This window comes from Astyanax mexicanus, unplaced genomic scaffold (genome assembly GCF_023375975.1).
Source record: "Astyanax mexicanus isolate ESR-SI-001 unplaced genomic scaffold, AstMex3_surface scaffold_31, whole genome shotgun sequence".
In the NCBI taxonomy this organism is placed as follows: Eukaryota; Metazoa; Chordata; class Actinopteri; order Characiformes; family Acestrorhamphidae; genus Astyanax; species Astyanax mexicanus.
Genome location: NW_026040041.1, coordinates 1577984 through 1599376, shown reverse-complemented (window position 1 = coordinate 1599376; position 21393 = coordinate 1577984). Strand labels below are relative to the sequence as shown.

General features: G+C 39.8%; 3 protein-coding genes across 5 annotated transcripts; all 3 read right to left on the bottom strand.

Moving 5' to 3' along the window:
- Window positions 1-420: 420 nt before the first annotated feature.
- On the bottom strand, window positions 421-21100 carry LOC111188257 (zinc finger protein OZF-like). Of its 3 annotated transcripts, none has more exons than XM_049472865.1 (2): window positions 21063-21100; window positions 421-2412 (listed from the first exon to the last, which is right to left on the bottom strand). In XM_049472865.1, exon 2 carries the CDS (start codon window positions 2370-2372, stop codon window positions 1095-1097), a length of 1278 nt encoding a protein of 425 aa, XP_049328822.1. In that variant the 5' UTR covers window positions 2373-2412; window positions 21063-21100; the 3' UTR covers window positions 421-1094. The 3 variants fall into 3 exon arrangements, with proteins under 3 accessions (XP_049328822.1, XP_049328820.1, XP_049328821.1); XM_049472863.1 differs by lacking the exon at window positions 21063-21100 and adding an exon at window positions 11511-11558; XM_049472864.1 differs by lacking the exon at window positions 21063-21100 and adding an exon at window positions 3843-3900.
- On the bottom strand, window positions 6615-9861 carry LOC125780451 (zinc finger protein 501-like). Its single transcript, XM_049472868.1, has one exon. It carries the CDS (start codon window positions 9145-9147, stop codon window positions 7954-7956), a length of 1194 nt encoding a protein of 397 aa, XP_049328825.1. The 5' UTR covers window positions 9148-9861; the 3' UTR covers window positions 6615-7953.
- LOC103032208 (zinc finger protein 501-like) lies at window positions 13621-15528 on the bottom strand. The gene has a single exon (XM_049472855.1). It carries the CDS (start codon window positions 15470-15472, stop codon window positions 14117-14119), a length of 1356 nt encoding a protein of 451 aa, XP_049328812.1. The 5' UTR covers window positions 15473-15528; the 3' UTR covers window positions 13621-14116.
- Window positions 21101-21393: the final 293 nt, after the last annotated feature.

The window sequence follows — 21393 nt, the reverse complement described above, 5'->3', positions numbered from 1 at the left end:
TTCCAAATGTGAAACTCATAAATTACGTAGTTGTATTAAACACAAAGTGATCTATTTTACGAGTTTATTTTATTGTTGATGATTATGAAGCTTACAGCCAATTAAAACCTAAAAATCATTATATCAGAAAATTAGAATATTATATAAGACCAACTGGTACTTTTGGTACGCAGTGTGGGCAGTTTGCAAAGTCCTGCTGGAAAATGAAATCCTCATCTCTATAAAAGTTGTCAGTAGCAGAGGGAAGCTGTAAGATATGAAGTGCTGTAAGATTTTGTGGGAAAACTAAACTGCACTGACTTTAGACTTGATAATAAAACACAGTGGATCAACACCAGCAGATGACAGACATGACTCTCCAAACCCCCTCCCCCCCGCTACCCCCCCATGCCTCTTATCTGCTATCCCTGCCCCCCACCAAAACCAAAACTCTGGACCCCTGCTTTGTTAACCCTCCCCCATTAACAGCCCTTAGTATTGGTACAAAAGCAGATGTTACTGCAGACACTTTAACATTAAGAATCATTTAATACCACAGCATTGCATTACAATATGGCGGCACAGTGGCTAAGTGGTTAGCCGCCCGTTCGCCTACTAGCACTGGGTTGTTGGGTTCAAGTCCCTAACTGGGTGGAGGAGTTTCCATGTTCTTCTCGTGTCTGAATACTCCAAATTGATCTGCGTGTATGTGTAAAGTGTGTGATATGTATGTAAGTATGTATGTATGCCTGTTTGCCCAGGTATTGATTGGCCCTCTGTCCTGGGTAAATGCTAAATGCTGGGTAAGTGCTGAATGCAGTGCTCCAGGTGGACGGTGGTTGTTTCCGGTTGAGAGTACGCTGTGCGCTATTGGCTGCCGCTTCTCACCGGTTGTGTGGATGAGGGCTGAGTATAAATGGTTGTGTGCAAATAGTATACATTTTAAAGCGTCCTTGGGTCTCTAAAAAGGTGCTATATAAGTGTAGCTTCATTCATTGATTTATTTACTAGAAAATATTATTATTTTATATTGTATGTTAAATATTAGAGTGTGACCTTTAAGTTTGGCTGACTTTTTTTGCTTATAACCATAGAAATCAGAATCCTTTATGATTTTAAGGTTTTGCCTCTTTCTTTACGCATTTGTGCGTCTTCAGTTTGGACAGTCGGAAGCTGTTCCCACACTCTGAACAGTGATGTGGTTTATCTCCTGTGTGAATGCGTAAGTGTCTCTGGAAAATACTTGGTGCAGTAAAACTCTTCCCACACTCGGAGCAGTGATACGGTTTCTCTCCGGTGTGAACGCGCTGGTGGAGTTGGAGGTCAGTCCGTCGAATAAAACTCTTCCCGCATTCGGAGCAGTGATGTGGTCTTTCTCCGGTGTGAACGCGGAGGTGGAGTTGGAGATCGTTCTGCCGAACGAAACCCTTCCAACACTCTGAGCAGTGATACGGTTTATCTCCAGTGTGAACGTGCTGGTGGAGCTGGAGGTGACCCTGTTGGTTGAAACTCTTGCCACAATCTGGGCATTGAAACGGTTTCTCTCCAGTGTGAACGCGTAGATGTCTCTGGAGAAGACTCGGTGCGGTAAAACTCTTTCCGCACACTAAGCACTGATACGGTTTCTCTCCAGTGTGACTGCGTTGGTGCGTTTTCAGGGCACCACTTTCTCGAAAACTCTTACCGCATACCAAACACTGAAAGGGTTTCTCTCCAGAGTGAATGAGCTGGTGAGTTTTTAGGGCGCCGTTTTCTCTGAAGCGTTTGCCGCAGTCTGAACAATAAAACGGTTTCTCTCCAGTGTGAATGAGCTGGTGTCTTTTGAGAGTACTATGCCGATTAAAACTCATTTCACACTCTTGGCATTGAAACGGTTTCTCTCCGGTATGAATTCGCTGGTGTGCTGATAAAGTATCGCACTTTCTAAAGCTCTTCCCACAATCTAAGCACTGATACGGTTTCTCTCCAGTGTGAACGCGTTGGTGCGTTTTGAGGGCACCACTCTGTCGAAAACTCTTCCCGCAGTCTAAACACCGATACGGTTTCTCTCCAGTGTGAAGCAGCTGGTGTTTTTTAAGAGTTCCCATTCGATTAAAACACATCTCGCAGTCCGAGCACTGATACGGTTTCTCTCCGGTGTGAACACGCTGGTGTCTCTGGAGAAGACTCGGGGACGTGAAAGTCTTTCCACAATCTGGGCAGAGATGGATTTTCATTTTCCCCATACGGTTTTGCTTTTGTCCACCAGGTACATTATTACTGTTGAGAGGTAAAGAGGGTGTTCGCTGGGAACCGGAGCTTTCAGAAACCACACTCTCGCACTGCATCTCTTCTGATGAAAGCATTGCAAGATGTTCTTCTTGGTGACGTTCGTTTGGGTGTTCGCCATTCATTTTTCATTGCTTTGTGAACACTAGGAGCACTATTGCAAATCTGTAAAAGAAGAAATGAAAAATACATTAAGTGATGCACCAAAAAAATTCCAACAACACAGTCTTAAAATAAATCAACACTTATATTGTTGCTAATTTCTGGAACTTTATGAAATATCATAAAATATCATAATATCGAGTGCTTCTTAATTTAAACAAAGGTTCCAAAAAGTGGAGACCTGTTATCCTGCCTAAACCAGAGATGATATATTATGTCAGCTGAAGTTTATGTATTGGCAAGACAAGAAGTATCTCAATACAGCAGTTACCTTTTTAGTTCTCTTTTTATTTTATGTTACATTATTAATGTAAAATCGTTACAACTTTAAGAAACAGACAAAAGTTAGAGGACATCTCAAATCAAATAATGATACAGCGTCACACAACAATGAGATAGCATCTCAAAACAATGAGACATTATCTTAAAAGAAACAATGAGACAGCATCTCAAAATGAAGAAACAGCATCTTGAAACACCAAGAAACCATCTAATATCAAAACTAAGAGACAGCATCTCAAAAACTATGACAAATTATCTCAAAACTTAGCATGAGAAACCATCTCACAACAATGAGCATTTCAAAACAAAGAACGAGTCATAATTGAAAAACAAAGAGAAAGCATCTCAAAAAGTATGACAAATAATCTCAAAACTAAGAATGAGACAGCATCTTAGAACAAACCTTTGAAAAACAATGAGACATCATCACAAATCAAACAATGAGACATTTTCTCAAAAGAAACAACGAGACAGCATATTAAAACACTGAGACATCATCTCAGAACAATGATAGCATCTCAAAACAACAAGACAGCTTTTCAAATCAATTCAAATCAATGAGACAACATCTGAAAATAATGACGAATTATCTCAAAAGAAACAATAAGACAACATCTTAAATAAATTAAACATCTCAATCAAACGAGACATTACTGTAAAACAATGAGACAGTATCTCAAAAACTGACAAATAATCTCAAAATATAATCATCAACAATTATCAAAAAACAAACTATGAGACATGGTTTAATTTATTTTAGATGCAGTAATTGATTGATTGATTTATTTGTAAATACAGTGTATGCTGATACCTGTATATAATTAGCTCTATCTTCATGTCTTGTTGTCCTGCTTACCTAAGCCGCGTGCATGTTTACTGGGGGTTGAGAGGTTTGTACTGGAACTCTACTGGTGTTGTTTGTTTCATGTTATCTCGTGAAGTTCAGTGAAAAATCACTGCCTACGTTTTTTACCACAATCAGTAAATGCTAAGTAAGTGCTAAGTGCTAACAACACCATCCTCCTCAGATCTTATATTTGGAATATTTCACACCTTACTGTTTAAATCTACCGCATTTCTCCTCCATCAGAGAGAGAGAGAGGAGTAAAGTGAGAGTAAACAGTGAGTAAAAGTGTAGTAGAGTTCTTTACCTGCAGCAGATCAGATCCTGTTTCTCTGTAAAACACTGAGGATCTTCTTCTTCTGTAGAGTTTTATGGCCAAAGTGTTGCAATGCTGCCCCCTTCAGGATCATTTCTCCTAAATTCTAAATTCTCTTTAAAAATAGTCCAGATGGAAACGGGCCACGAGCACATAGTGTATTTTTTTCACCACCTGTTTTTTCTTAATCTTTGAAGTGTCTATTTTTAAGATTCTGACAGGTAACAGGATTAAACAATGTCCCATGACATTTATTTTTAACCCTTTAATGCATCTATGCTAATTCAGAACCGGAAAAAAAATATGAAGAAAATGCCATATCTCCTTGAGTTAACAACCTATAGAGACAAATGAACACACTTTTCCATACAATCTAAGATTTTTACGTATTTTACACATTTTGACTCAATTCTGGGACAAAAATATGAAAAAAAAAATAGCAGAAAATGTTAATTTTAATGTTAATGTTTTTACATTATACTAAAATTCTGTGCATTATATATAAAAACATCTTTGGATTTTTCTTGACCTTTAAAGAGTCTACTTTAAGATTATGACAAGTAACAAGACAAAAAATGTCCTGTGGGGCTTATTTTTAACCTTTTACTACATCTATTCCAATTCCGAACCTGAAAAAATATGAAGAAATTGGCTTAGCTCCTTCAGTTAAAACACATACAGACAAATGAGCACACTTTTCCATACAATTTTGGACGAAGGAATTTAATAGAATAGTTATTTTTAAGTTTTTGACACATTTGACTTAATTCTAGGAGAAAAATATCAAAAATTAGCAGAAAATGTTAAGTTTGCATGTATGTTTTCACATTATACTAACATTCTGTGCATTAAATAAAAACATCTTGAGATTTTTCTTAATCTTTAAAGTGTCTCTTTTAAGATACTGACAGGTAACAGGACAAAAAATGTCCTGTGGTGCTTATTTTTAACCTTTTACTACATCTATACCAATTCCGAACTTGAAAAAAATAGGAAGAAATTGGCATAGCTCCTTCAGTTAAAGCCCTATACAGACAAATGAGCACACTTTTCCATACAATTCTGGGCCAAGGAATTTAACGGAATGGTTATTTTTAAGTTTTTGACACATTTTGACTTAATTCTGGGACAAAAATATCAAAAGCCTGTTATACGTTCAATATCTTTTAGATATTAAAAAAACTGTTTCTTAAACTCTAAAGAGAGCTCTTGTTTTTCGTTATCAAATTTAAAACAGTCCACGAGAACATGCTGCACTGTCTCTGGATGTGGACATACTAAACACAGTCCATCTTGATGTTTTACCATAAGAAAGAGACACTATTAAAGTAAGTATAAACAATTCCCAATGTAGAGATAAGTGAATCCACACTCTAAAAAGTGATTTTTAGTGTTTTAGTCAGAAGAAGTAATTTTATAAAGTTGAGTGAACTTACCAGCCAGAACAACTTAATAAAATAAACTCAGAGAACTTAAAAAAAATAGAAATGCTTGTTAAGCCAATGAAAAAATGTGATTTAAACCAACTTTTAGTTATACTACATGTGTCAAAACTCTTTTTATAGTGTTGGTTCATAAAGCTTTCCCATAGGCTCCTTTTTTTCATAAACTAATTTCCTTAAGCCCACAATACTTAAAAAACAGTTGAGTTAATTAAACTATTGTCGTGTAAAGTGGAACAAACTTAACTGATTCAGGTAATCATGTAGCTTTGACTCAGTTAAGTTCAATAAACTTAAAATATTTTACTGAATATATCTTAATTCCACTGTCCAATATGTCTAAGGCAATATTTATTCTGTGTACATATATACAAAATCTAAATTGATTTCAGTTTTACAGTGTTAGTACTTAATTACTTGATTTAAGGATAATATTGCAAAATATTGCTCTTTAATGCCAGAGAATATTGCCCGCGGCTTATCTGGATCAGATCAATTCCATTCATTTTCAAACTAAAACATAACAGTGATTGCAGTGTTCTAGCTACCACTAAAATGGTATGAAAATATGTTTTAAAAGTCATAGCATATAATAAGCAATGAAAGCTTATCATTATTCATTAAGCTGAACACAGAATCTCTGTCTATTTGGCCGAACCACGACTGGTTGTATTTGAAGCACAAGCCAGCTAAAGCTACTGAAAGATTACTGCTTGAACATTTTGTAGTGTTTGACTTAATTCAAGAAAAAAATCTGCTTGTTACAGCTACCTTCACATCTGGATAGAAGGGGATGCTTTACCTGTTGTAGTGAATTATCTCTCTAACTAACTCCACTCTCGGCACAACCAGCAAACTGGATTGGTTCTTTTTATTGAATGTTCAAATTTGACCTGTAAACAGGTGCCATGATAAGCATTACCAGAAATCCTGTTTAAAGCATACAGCTGCCAGTTGCAAAGCCTAATTAGCCTAATTATTAATAATGTATCTGTTTCTACCAATACAATAAAACCTACTTTAGTAATGAAATATTCTAGTGTATTTGTTTTTATAGCGTATGTGTTGCACTAACATATAGTGCAGAATAATACTAAAGAAACCTTAAAATAATAAGAAAAAAAAAACCCAAAGTGCTCAAGTAGCTATTATTACAATAGTACCGCTGAGATAAATGTCCAAGTGAACTTGAAAATGCTAAAGTTCTACCAACCTTCATTCAACAACAACGAAGCTTAAAACATATCAATTTTAAATGGTTAACATTCTTTTATTTGTTTGTTGTTAAGGCAATATTTAAATTATTATTTAATAGGGGTGTGACGAGACACTAATATCACGAGAACGAGACAAGATTTAATTTTTTTTTTAAAGAAAACTTCATAAATGAAAAATGGCTTGAAAACTAGAGTTTTATTTGACAAAATCATATAACACAAACGTAACAGACTGGTTTCTCTCACACATTGATTCTTTAAGAAAAAGAAATAAGAAAAAAAAAAAAAAAACTTTTTTAGGTCTTATATAGTGCAAACAATAAGTGCAAACCACAACCAGTCATATTAAGACTATGGTTTGTGTTTTTTTTCTCCCCAAATCTCTATGGTTGAAGTGAAACAGAGACAGAACATGTTTTTAAATACAGTACAGAGTTAAGTGATTAGTACAGCTGTCTATGAAACAGTCACGTGTAGGATTTACTTACAGTATTTATATATGGTTTGTGTCTTGTTGGTCACTCTGTTACCGTTTATTGTTTCCACTGGAGCCAAAATGCAGCCAGACATACAACTTAAAAGTAGCAGAAGCATCTTCTATACAAATACCTGAATTTTCCTCTTCTGCTGAGAGCTGCTCTCACTGCTCAGCCACCACACTCACTGCTATCACTACTGGGTTGCCAGATCCCTCTTAAAAAGTCCACACTTACCTGTTTTTTGCCCCGCGAGACAGGTTTAAGCCTAACGAGAAATATCGTCCGTGCCACAAGATCTCGTCACACCCCTATTATTTAATATCTACATATATCTAACATTTTCAGAAGAATAACAAAGCATAATCCATCAAATACAAAAATAAATAAATGCAAAAAGTAAGTGAAACAAATTGTTTTTCCAGATAAAACCTTCTCCAACAGTACTTTCCTTCAGACTCCTAAATACTGCAAGTGGCGTGCATGGTGGCGCATGTGGTCAGGAGTCTGGTGGTGTAGTGCATCGTGTCCTGTTGTATATTGTGTGCTGAATTTTAGTTTTTAGACAAAAAGCAGTCGTGTAACGTAGGATGTCCAGTATGTTTATAATCTGCTTCCATTTCCTGTAGTGCATCCAAGGCTTAAGTTCATACGTTTGCAGTGTTACGTCCCGTAATTCAAGTTTTATCCTCACTCTTAGTGCATTTGTGTCTTTTAACTTGATTGTGCAAACAGTGATACTGTTTCTCTCTAGTGTGAATGTGCTGGTGAGTTCGGAGGTTACTGAGTGCATTAAAACTCTATCCACAGTCTGAACACTGATAGGGTTTCTCTCCAGTGTGAACGAGCTGGTGAGTTCGGAGGTTACCCTTTGTATTAAAACTCTTTCCACATTCTGAACACTGATATGGTTTCTCTCCAGTGTGAATGCGCTGGTGAGTTTTGAGCTTGCACCTTTCTTTAAAACTCATTCCACACTCTGAGCACAGGTAGGGTTTCTCACTAGTGTGAACAAGTTAGTGTGTTTGGAGGTTCCTACTTTCTCTAAAACCCCTTCCACATTCTGAGCAGTAATACGGTTTCTCTCCAGTGTGAACGAGCTGGTATCTTCTGAGCTTGCCTCTCTCTTTAAAACTCTTTCCACAGTCTGATACGGTTTCTCTCCGGTGTGAACGCGCTGGTGAGTTCGAAGGATGCTACCTTCTCTAAAACTCATCCCACAATCTGAGCATTGATAGGGTTTTTCTCCAGTGTGAATGCGTTGGTGGATTTGAAGGCTCCTACATTCTCTAAATCTCGTTCCGCACTCTGAGCACTGATACGGTTTCTCCCCAGTGTGAATTAGCTTGTGGGTACGGAGGTTACTCAGTTTATTAAAACTCTTTCCGCACTCTGAGCAGTGATGAGGTTTCACTCCAGTGTGAACGCTCTGGTGTGTTCGTAGGTTTCTTCTTTCTCTAAAACTCATCCCACACTCTGAGCAGTGAAAGGGTTCTTCTCCAGTGTGAATGCGCTGATGTGTTTGGAGGCTCCTACTTTCTCTAAAACTCTTTCCACAATCTGAGCAGTGATACGGTTTCTCCACAGTGTGAATAGGCTGGTGGTTAAAGAGGTTATTAAAACTCTTCCCACTCTCTGAGCATTCATAAGGTTTCTCTCCAGTGTGAACGCTCTGGTGTCTTTTGAGGGAACTACTTCTGTTAAAACTCACCCCACACTCTGAGCAGTGATACGGTTTCTCTCCAGTGTGAATGCGTTGGTGATTTCGTAGATTATTCTGTCGATTGAAACTCTTTCCACACTGTGAGCATTGATACGGTTTTTCATCAGTGTAAATGAACTGGTGCATTTGGAGGTTAATTTGTTTACTAAAACTCTTCCCAGACTCTGAGCAATGGTGGAGTATCTCTTCTTCTATGTTGCTAGAAGTTTGTTCTTTTGGAGAGGAATCAGAATTAATAGCGGTTTTATTAGTAGAGGAGCTTTTGGAAAATTCATTCTCATGTTTTATCTCTTGGGATTGAAACCTTGTGGCATATCCATTCTCATATTTGATCTCTTCTGGTGACATCTCTGCATGAAATCCATCTTCACATTTTATTTCTTCTGGTGACATCATTGCATGATATCCAATCTCACATTTGATCTCTTCTAATGACATGTTGAGACATCCCACTTTCTGGTGTATCCTGAGGTGATTGTTTAAGGAACTTTTAATTTAAATAAGTAGAAACGGACCTTAGAAACAGCAGAATTGACTTGCACGACTTCTTCTCATTCTGGAAAAGAAAGAAATGTAACTCAATATAAAATGAACAAACATAAATAGACCTGTCACAGTAATTGCAATATCTATTTATCGTACAATAATTGATCATTGTGCTCATTTGTATGTTTGTTTTAGTACTGGGCAATTATGGCCTAAAATATATATATATTTTTTTTGTTTTTCACAAAAAATCTGATTTTTGATTCTAGAGTGATGATGCTGTTTTTATAAGCTTATAAGCGGTAGGATTTATTTTTTAGCTAAATATCTGCTTTATCCCACCGGCTGTTTGTGTCGAAAGTGGACTGAGCGGAATGAAAATATGTGCAGGTTGGGTAAGACGGAGAAACACTTCAGAAATGAGGAGCATTTTTGGATATTTTAGATTAAAAAGATGAAATGTCTGTATGTAAAATTGCGATTACTCCATTTTGAAAATGGTATTCAAATTAATTTCATTTAATCGTGAAAATTGCCCACCACTAGTTTGTTTACCCATATAACAGTGAATAGTATTTTAGCCATTCATGCTTCTATAACTGTGACTTCATACACACAGAGTGGACTAAAGTAGGTGAAAAAATAAGTATATCATTCCCCAACTAATTAAAAAAAATGTTTTATTAAAATTATGCTGTTTTTATTTTTATTAAAATTATTTGCTTTTTTATGCTATTTTGTTATAATTATATCAGTGGCATTTAATAGTTTTAAAATTACAAAAATATCGCGTATCGCAATAATTTCTAGGACAATATATCGTCCACAAAAAAAAAATCCTATTGTGACAGGCCTAAATATAAACGTTTTTGTCAACATTGACGCAAAACGCTCATATAAGGGGTTTGGAGGTGTCAACCTTTTTTTATACAGTGATACCATGGTCAAGACATTATACGGTTATATGGTTACTTAAATTGCTTAAATTTGGTAAATGACGCAATTCCTGTGTTTACAAGGCTACGATTCCATCATCTAAAAATGATATCTTAATACAAACATCAGTTTGTTTACAGACTAGCCGGCTAAACGAGGCTCAAATCACCACTTTTAAAAAATAAAGCTCCAAACCTGCACACAGTGGAGTGAATGTTCTCTATAGGGTTTTAAGGCACATCTTGCTTGGTTTTCTTTGCCTAAATTTACAACCAAGGGTACAACCTGTGTTTTTTCCCACCTGTTTTCAGAGAGCCAAACCTTAAATAAATCTTAACTGAATCTTATGTTACAGGTCAAATTGACCCATTTTAAAGTTTGATGATCTACGAAAAATAGTTAAAAGTAAATTTTCACTATGAAACTTCTTCTGCTTGCCTTAATTAGTTTAATCAATATATAATATGAAAATGGTTCATCTCACATATTTGCAATCAACCACCCCCTTCAAAAACTAAAACTAAATTGCAATGTTACGTTTTAATGTTATGTAAAACCATTGTTTTATATGTTGGTCTTTCAAAAATAATAAAAGAGTGAACATAAAAAAAGTTTCCATAAAAAAATACATGAGTGAATTATCCTAATTAAACCACTACCTGTTAGAGGTAAGGAACACAATTGCACTAAATATTGATAGAATAATTAGTAATGGAGTTAATAACCAGATATTTACACTGCTTGTTAGGATTTTCAGATGGTTTCAGATCATCTTTTGTATAATTAAATATGCACCAGGTCAAATTAACCCAAGAACACCATTACTGTTCCTGACAAAAAAAAAAAAACACACACACAGGAGGGTTAAATAAACATGAATGAAAGAGCTATTTTGGCCTGTATTATTGAGACTCAGAACATAAATTAGACATGTGATAATTATGTAATACTGTCCTCCTTTGGAAATACCTGTAAATATTTTAATACCACAGTATAAGGTATATTCCAATATTGCTTCCTGCTTAAAATAAATATATATTTTTAGTTAATTCATGTAAATGTATCATTTTTGCTTTTTCCACAAAAAGTAATCTGCCAAATGGATAGAAGTTATACATTTTGTAAAGTTTTAGACTATGTTTTTCATTTAATAATCTCTGTAGTTCAAGACTAGGGTGAATTCTGCCCCTTTAAGTTCAAATACATCATTATTTTATTAAACTGTGTTATTTTGCCATCACGTGTATTTTGTAACAACTACATTCTGATCCCCTCCACAACTAAACGTTTCATTAATACAGAGTTTCTCCTCCATCAGAGAGAGAGTGAGGAGTAAAGTGAGAGTAAACAGTGAGTAGAAGTGTAGTAGAGTTCTTTACCTGCAGCAGATCAGATCCTGTTTCTCTATAAAACACTGCGGACTCAGATCTTCTAGTAAAAGCATTCTGAGCTGAAGCACTTTTCACAGCACTATATTCCACTTTGATTTACATTATTATTATTTATTCAGATTATTTTAGATTAAAATGTATTTAACAAATAAATAAATAATTTCCTCCCATAAAAATACCATGTATATTACAAAATTAGGATGATGAGATGAGAATATATTTCACCATCTATTACTATGTACCTTAAACTATATGTATTAGTGCATTATGTTGTAATGTTAAATCAGTATAGTAAATACATGCATACATTAATAGTCTAAGCTTAGCTAAAGTCAGTATCTCAGGGCTTCTCTCCTCTTTTCACAGTGTTGATATTAGTGAAGATCGTCTCATGGTCAGTCTCTTTTCTTAAATGGATTTTTAAATATACGTTGGAAACCATAAATATATATCCGGACAGACTGTTCTATTAAATAGTTAAAAGTTCATGTGTCTTACTGCAGTAGTAAAATAAATTGAGGTTTGTTAAAATGTTTAAGAACATGTGTAAAAAATGAATTAGATTTCATAAAAAGGTCAAGATTATTTTGGGGAAACTTTAAATAAAAATAGATGCTTTACATTGAACAAAAATGTATTAATAATAATAATAATAATAATAATAACCAGTAGTAACCAGCCATGGAAAAATGCAGTTTGGTGCTGTTAATGCGACAGGTACCAAATGCAGTATTTAGCGGCAAATGCTAGTTTAGTGTAGCGGTCACTATTTTGTTTCCACCATAAGAATCTAAAAACTTGCTTGTATAAACACATTACTTCAAACTTTGTTCAACAATAACGAAATTAAAACTTGAAAGTTTTAGTGTACTTTATTTTTTTGTTTATATATTTAGTTAGTGTTATCTAAATTAACCATTATATAATACACAAGTAATTACATTTATAATACACATTAATATACATTTTAATTTACTGATAAAAAAGTATAAATATGGTATACTAAGAAAACAACTGAAAAAATCATGCATTGTTTTTTCAGGCAATACCTTTCCATCAATATTTTTACTTCAGCACGCTGTTAAGAAGTCAGGTAAAGGCATCCTCTAGAATGTTTACATTTCTGGTTTAATATCACAATTTCTAAAACATTTAAGTAGAAATTTAAGTAAGAAATAAAAGTACATGCTGTAAAATATTTCTTTATACAAAGAAATGGGTTAATGTCCTTTTTTGTCCCTATATTTCCTAAGACTGAAATGTTCTTGTGACAGCACAGAAGGACGTGACACTCTGTGCAACATGGGTGGGCTGCAGGTACTGCCTCATTTAACCAGTAGTAAAAATGCAAAACTAAAGAGGAATCAGTCAAAAAAGATAAGGAGAGTGTGTTTGGCCCAATCCCATTTCACCCCTTGGTTCTACCACTTACCCCTTCCCCTTCTTTTTGAGTGTAACACTGGTGAAGGGGTGAAAAGAATTATTGTTGACCATTCCTTAATTCCTCTGTTAATTAGCTTTTATTTTATTTTTACATTCCTGCAAAACATAGGGGTAGGGGTAAGTGGTAGGGCCAGTGGTTTGATCATTTTTATTTGCACCAAAGCAGGTAAACTTAAATTATTATTGTTTATGCTTCCTACCACGGCAGATTAATATCCTTGAAATTTAACTGACTTTGTGTTTAACTGATGTAAAAGATTCTGGAGACGCCGTGCTGCCAGCAACTAAATTTAAGCTTGCTTGGTTTGGTGGAAGATCAGGGATTTAGAAGATCACACAAACCTTTATGATAGCTAACGGTAAACTGAATGCTGGTGGTGTATCGAGATCAGAGTCAGACTTTAGACTAGTGCAATGGGCATTGGGTATGGAGTGAATTTTGTGCCAACAGTATCTTGCAAATTCAAAAGAGAAAAAATATATAGTAAATACATAAAATTAAATAAACTTGGTTTCTTTATTATTCTTTGCAGCTATTTAAAAATATTTCTGTTTGTATTTTGCCAGTCTTTGCTTTTATTTTTGTGTTTTTGTGGATTTTCAGTGGATTTTCTTGGACTTTGCTGCTAAAGACTTTTGCTTCTGGAATCTCTCATTTGCTTCAGAGTTTTGACACATTTTTCACAGGTGGACGGGGCTCAGAAGAATAGAAATTCCCCTTGAATCTCCATTGGTCACCTGATTTTGGAGTGACGGGTACCCTGAACCCTCACCTGAGACCTACCACGCCCTACCGAGTGTTCAAAATAGGTGACAAATGGAGATTCAAGGGGAACGCCTTCTTCTAAGCCCCGCCCACCTGTGAAAACTGTGCCAAATCTCAGAAGCAAACCAGAAATTCCAAAAGCAAAAGTCTTTAGCTGCAAAATCCACAAATATTCACAGAAAATGCAAAATTCACCAACTGCAAAGAATAATGAATTTGCAACACACACTTTTTCCCTTTTGATTCTTAAAATTTCGATTGTGAATTAAATTTTTTTTGCGTAAAACTTTTGGAACAAAATTCACTCCATACTTGGGAGTCTGCCTATACTTCACAAACTTCACAAAGACTGTGTACTGTGAGCAATTTAAATCAGACAACAGAGTCAATCTAAACTCAGCTCTGCTTGTTCTTCCTCATGAACCAAATCTTTCGCAGATTGAACTTGTTTGTGAATGTGCTGGTGTCTTCTGAGGTTACCGCTTGCTCTAAAACTCATCCCGCACTCTGAGCAGTGATACAGTTTCTCTCCAGTGTGAATGCGCTGGTGTTTTCTGAGGGTACCACTCTCTCTAAAACTCATCCCGCACTCCATGCAATAATACGGTTTCTCTCCAGTGTGAGTCCTCTGATGTGATTTGAGAGTGCTACTCTCTCTAAAACTCTTTCCGCACTCTGAGCAGTGATACGGTTTCTCTCCGGTGTGAATGCGAAGATGTGTTTGTAGGTTAGCGCTCTCTCTGAAACTCATCCCACACTCTGAGCAGTGATACGGTTTTTCTCCAGTGTGAAGACGCTGGTGAATACGAAGGCGTGTCTGTTGACTGAAACTCACACCACAATCCGAACAACGATACGGTTTCTCTCCAGTGTGAATGCGCCGGTGTATTCGGAGGTGAGCCTGGCGAATAAAACTCTTTCCACAGTCTGAGCAGTGATACGGTTTCTCGCCCGTATGAAGGCGCTGGTGTATCTGAAGGTTAGCATTTTCTCTAAAACTCATCCCACACTCCAAGCAGTGATACGGTTTTTCACCAGTGTGAAGGCGCTGGTGAATTCGGAGACGAGTCTGTTGGTTAAAACTCATCCCACATTCGGAGCAGTGATACGGTTTCTCTCCAGTGTGAAGGCGCTGGTGAATTCGGAGGTGAGTTTTTCGATTGAAACTCTTTCCGCAGTCTGAGCAGTGATGCATTTTTTCACCAGTGTGAATGCGCTGGTGTCTTTTCAGACTAATACTACAACTGAACTTCTGTCCACACTCTGGACAGTAAACAGGTTTATTTCCGGTGTGAACGTGCTGATGCATTTTGAGGTTAGCACTGTTTCTAAAACTCATCCCGCACTCTGAGCAGTGATACGGTTTTTCACCAGTGTGAATGCGCTGGTGCCTTTTGAGGTCACTCTGTTGATTAAAACTCTTTCCACAGTCTGGGCACTGATACGGTTTCTCTCCGGTGTGAATGCGCTGGTGTCTTTTCAGGTTTCCACCGTCTCTAAAACTCTTGCCACACTCTGAGCAGTGATACAGTTTCTCTCCAGTGTGAATGCACTTGTGAGTTTTAAGAGCACTCTCTTTTATAAAACTCTTTAAGCAGTTTTTGCAGTGGTGAGATTTTCCATATCCTGTATTATTTGAGGTTTGTTCTTGTGGAGAAGAAAAACAATCAAAAGCGTCTTTCTTAATAGTGGAGATTTGGGAAAATCCACTCTCAGACTGTATGTCTTCTGAGTGGAACATTTTGCAATATATCTCTTCGTGGCATGAAGACACTAGAAGAAGCCGAAAACTTGGGAGGTCATTCCATTCTAGAGAAGAAAAAGAGGGAAAGTTAGGGATTGTCATGGGGTTGACCCAGGCAGAGAGACGAGGAGGCGGACGTAAACACAGGTAGGGCGAATTTATTAAATAAATATAAACAAATAAACAAAGAACAGCGAAACAAAGAAATAAACAAGAAACGGAGGCAAGATAAAACTAAAACAAATAGGGAGGCTACTAAACCAGAAACTAAACAGAGCTAAGAACATAAACAGGGAATAACTAAAGACTAAACACTAAGCAGGTGAATAGGGAACACGGAAACAAACAAGAGATACTAAAGATAAACAAACGGGGAGACTATAAAACTAGGCGGGATAAACTAAAACAGGGCAAGGGAATAAACTAGGGAAAACACAGGGAACTAGAAAATAACAGAATAAACAGGAAGATAAATATATACTACAAACAAAGAACAAGGGACTCGGGCTAAGGCTATGAAAACACTGAAGACAGAGAAACGCAGAGGGACAGACAACGGGGGACAGTGCAAAGACCGACAGAGGACAAGTAACAGAGGAAGTCTTTTTAACATAACAGGAAACACACTGGGAGTGGAAACACCTGGGGAAGGGGTGGAGCTACAAATGAGACATGAGGTAATGGAAAATCACAGGCAGAACACAGGGGCACGGGTCACGTGGGACAACACAGGCACGAGGACAGACAGGAAACAGGGCCAGGCGTGACAGAAACCTCCCCCTAAACGCGCAGCTCCCGAGGCGCGTAAAAACAAACCCCGGGGGCTGGCGGCAGGGAGAGGCCGGGGAAAACAGGAGACCGAACGGGAGACTGGACAGGAGATGGAGACAGGACAGGGAACGGACACTGGACGGGAGACAGGACAGGGAACGGACACTGGACGGGGAACTGGACAGGTGACGGAGACTGGACGGGGAACCGGACAGGTGACGGAGACTGGACGGGGAACCGGACAGGTGACGGAGACTGGACGGGGAACTGGACAGGTGACGGAGACTGGACGGGGAACTGGACAGGTGACGGAGACTGGACGGGGAACCGGACAGGTGACGGAGACTGGACGGGGAACCGGACAGGTGACGGAGACTGGACGGGGAACCGGACAGGTGACGGAGACTGGACATGAGACAGAGACTGGACGGGACCGGACATGGGAACAGGGACAAGAACATTGACGGGGACGGAAACAAACACAGTAACAGGGACAGGAACAGAGAAACCACCGGGGACAGGAACTGGAACACTCACAGATACAGGGACCAGGACAGGGAGAGACAGGGGTACCAAAAACACAGGTGGGTGCCCAGGACTGGCAAAAGTCTGTGGGGACAGCCTGGGCACATAACTAGGGGCATAGTCAGGAGGCCTAGGAGCAGGCCTGGAAATACGGGGCCTGGGCCCAAACATAGTTCTGGGAGCTGCAGGTGCTTGAGCTGGAGCTGGAGCAGCTGGGACTGCTGGTGCTGGAGCTGGAGCAGCTGGGACTGCTGGTGCTGGAGCTGGAGCAGCTGGGACTGCTGGTGCCGGAGCTGGAGCAGCTGGGACTGCTGGTGCCGGAGCTGGAGCAGCTGGGACTGCTGGTGCCGGAGCTGGAGCAGCTGGGACTGCTGGTGCCGGAGCTGGAGCAGCTGGGACTGCTGGGGCTTGAGCTGGAGCAGCTGGGACTGCTGGGGCTTGAGCTGGAGCAGCTGGGACTGCTGGGGCTTGAGCTGGAGCAGCTGGGACTGCTGGGGCTTGAGCTGGAGCAGCTGGGACTGCTGGTGCCGGAGCTGGAGCAGCTGGGACTGCTGGGGCTTGAGCTGGAGCAGCTGGGACTGCTGGGGCTTGAGCTGGAGCAGCTGGGACTGCTGGGGCTTGAGCTGGAGCAGCTGGGACTGCTGGGGCTTGGGAGAGCGGCGCGGCCGCCGCTGAAGTCTCGGAGAGCGGCGCGGCCGCCGCTGAAATCTCGGAGAGCGGCGCTGCCGCCGCTGCAGTCTGTGAGCGCGGCGCGGCCGCCGCTGAAGTCTCGGGGAGCGGCGCGGCCGCCGCTGAAATCTCGGAGAGCGGCGCGGCCGCCGCTGAAATCTCGGAGAGCGGCGCGGCCGCCGCTGAAATCTCGGAGAGCGGCGCGGCCGCCGCTGCAGTCTGTGAGCGCGGCGCGGCCGCCGCTGAAGTCTCGGGGAGCGGCGCGGCCGCCGCTAAAGTCTCGAAGAGCGGCGCGGCCGCCGCTGAAATCTCGGAGAGCGGCGCGGCCGCCGCTGAAATCTCGGAGAGCGGCGCGGCCGCCGCTTGTATCATGGGATGCAGCGCCTCAGACGCGTGCTTCACGGGGCGTGGCATGAAGAGATCCGCTGCAGCACTGGAGCCCGAAGCTGCGGGTGAAGTAAAAACCCGGACTGGATTCCTACTCTCTCGTGCAGAGTCCGGCGTGAGGAGCGCGGGGAAAGTCTTTGACCGCGGCTGGCTCGCCGCGCAGGGGGTCTCGGAGCGCGATTCCACTGCCACCGCGGGAATCACGGGCTGCGGTTCGGCTGCCACCGCGAAAGACACAGAGCGCGGATCGGCAGCTACCGCGGGAGGAAGGAGCGGCTGGCGGGCTGGTGCAGGAGGGCAGTCCTCAAACTCCTCTTCACTGGACGCAGGTGTGAGGAGATCGGAGTAGTCCCAGGAATAGGACTCCTCACAGCCTGCATCCATGCCACCCCCGTCCTCGTCGGGGCGAGGATCGAGGCTGACCGCACACAGCCCAAGCGCCCCCCCAAGAAAATCCTCCCCGGAAACGGGCTTCTCCTCCGGCTGGCGGGACCCCTTAAAACGTCTACCCCGAGGCCTGCGGCGTCCTTGAGGCCTCGGGGATTCCAACGCCGGGGTCCCGAATGGAGCATGGCGGATCGCCATCCTGGAGCCAGTCCACGGGATCCCCTTGTGGGTCTCGGTGGGCGCCACTGAAGCTGGGCTGACGGGCTCCAACCCGAGGAAAGGCGCTGGGAGCGGTTCATCTCCTCGGATTTGCTCGGCGAGGAGGCGGAGAAACTCCAGGTCCGCCTTCCGAGCAGCGTGCCAGTCTGCTACATCCATTGCGGTCGGTCTTTTTGTCATGGGGTTGACCCAGGCAGAGAGACGAGGAGGCGGACGTAAACACAGGTAGGGCGAATTTATTAAATAAATATAAACAAATAAACAAAGAACAGCGAAACAAAGAAATAAACAAGAAACGGAGGCAAGATAAAACTAAAACAAATAGGGAGGCTACTAAACCAGAAACTAAACAGAGCTATGAACATAAACAGGGAATAACTAAAGACTAAACACTAAGCAGGTGAATAGGGAACACGGAAACAAACAAGAGATACTAAAGATAAACAAACGGGGAGACTATAAAACTAGGCGGGATAAACTAAAACAGGGCAAGGGAATAAACTAGGGAAAACACAGGGAACTAGAAAATAACAGAATAAACAGGAAGATAAATATATACTACAAACAAAGAACAAGGGACTCGGGCTAAGGCTATGAAAACACTGAAGACAGAGAAACGCAGAGGGACAGACAACGGGGGACAGTGCAAAGACCGACAGAGGACAAGTAACAGAGGAAGTCTTTTTAACATAACAGGAAACACACTGGGAGTGGAAACACCTGGGGAAGGGGTGGAGCTACAAATGAGACATGAGGTAATGGAAAATCACAGGCAGAACACAGGGGCACGGGTCACGTGGGACAACACAGGCACGAGGACAGACAGGAAACAGGGCCAGGCGTGACAGGGATGCACTAAATATTTGCAACCTAAATTATTTAGCCAAAAAATGCAAAAATAACATTGGTGTTCAGCTGAATTACTGAAAATATAATTTATCATTTATATCAATCAATTAGTTATTTACTTATTAAGTCTTATTTCACTGTTTTCTCTAACATAGGAAAGGAGTTTAATTTTTAGTGTTAGTGGTGGCAGCCACGTACTCTACCCCAAAGCAATGTATAAAGTGCAGGGAGTGAAGGGAAAACATTAAAGTGAGGTGTGCCTTATCTGATTTGGGTACATCTTTAAAAGTAGTGCCTGAAACATAAAAAAACACAAAAACAAATTATTAAAGCTTGCTGATTTTGGTTTGTACTCCTGGTAGGGTGGAAGGCTCCAGTGGCACAAAGAGGGTCTCCAACTGAAACGTTCCAAAACCACAGTTGTAAAATGCAGCCTAAAATTATTTATTATAGTCTCAGTCCAGACTTATTTAGACCTTCCGGTTAGCTAACTCACCGCTAATGTTTGTATGTCAGCTAGCTAGCTCTCCCCTAACCTTAGTTCTCTTCTGGGTAGCTTAGCTAACTCACTGGTAACGTCAGTATGTCAGCTAACTCGCCGGTAAGGTATGTTAGCTAGCTCGCCGCTAAACTTAGTTCTCTCCTCTGTAGCATTAGCTAGCTCGCCGCTAAAGTTGGTGTGTTACCTAGCTCTCTGCTAACCTTACTTCTCTTCCCGAGGCTTAGCTAACTCACTGGTAAGGTCAGTATGTTAGCTAGCTTGCTACTAACCTTAGTTCTCTTCTCTGTAACGTAGCTAGCTTGCTGCTAACGATAGTATGCTAGCTAATTTGCGCTAACAGCAGGTTTAAGTTCATTTTTACCCATTACTTTAATAAATTACACAAAATAAAGCATCACTTCTTATGCTTGGTATTTGTTTACTCAGTTTACTACCCTTTTACAAAGTGCCTGTGTGTTTGCCATCTGAAAGATATACGCCGTACAGGGCTAGTAGTGTTAATTGACGTGCATTAACCTAACCTTTAACAGAAGGCTGACTGCATTTTTTTTTATTTCACTTGTATGTGACTTCAGTAGCACTGCTGAGGTATATGTATAACTTGTATATTGCTATGTAATGCAAATCTGCAAAAAACATGTTAATTACAATGTATTTTGTGTAGTAACTATTCAAGACATAATGTAGGTTACATAACAGTTTTGGGGGTGTAATTTGTCCATTTTCAAGTTATGTTCTTATAAATATTGTTTGACAAACCAGGGCTCTTATAAGAAATGGCATTGCTTGACAATCATTCTGCAATTCGGTTTTCCACACATAGGCTTTACATAGGTAGTTTATTCAGATATACTGATGGCTGCCAAATATATTTAGATATATATTTAATAACCCAATTACATAATTTGTGTTTCACTATCTAATGGACAATCCTCACTAAAACTAATACTGTTAAAAAATGTCCATTATCAATTTCACATGCTCTGCAGAGGAACCCAGATAGACTTTACCTAATGCTACATTTACACATAAATGCATTTTACATGCATTTAGCAGTACTGAAAACTCATGAGAATATAGTTTAAAAATGCAAAAGATGCACTAATATTACTATGTATTTCAGATGAGTTTATCTGTTTTAAATCCAATAAAATATTAAATTCTAACACTACTTTCAACAAAACGTTTTAAAATTCAGCATTTCTCCTCCATCAGAGAGAGTGAGAGAGGAGTAAAGTGAGAGTAAACAGTGAGTAAAAGTGTAGTAGAGTTCTTTACCTGCAGCAGATCAGATCCTGTTTCTCTATAAAACACTGTGGACTGAGATCTTCTTCTTTTTCTTCTTTCGGGTTGCAATGGCGGTTGCAGACCAACTTTAGGTGCATTACCACCCCCTTCTGATCTGGAGTGTGAAGCAAAATCTCAGGATAGTGATTTCAATTAAATAAATAATATTTCAATTTTAAAAAGAATTAAATACCCAAGATACAATAATACTATAATAAAAAATAAAAAAAAGAAATTTCTTTTTTGGGGGGGCTTGTTTGCGGAGTGCCTTATTATTTCTGCTTTGCTTCTACACAGAAATGTATTAGTTTCACTTGTTTTG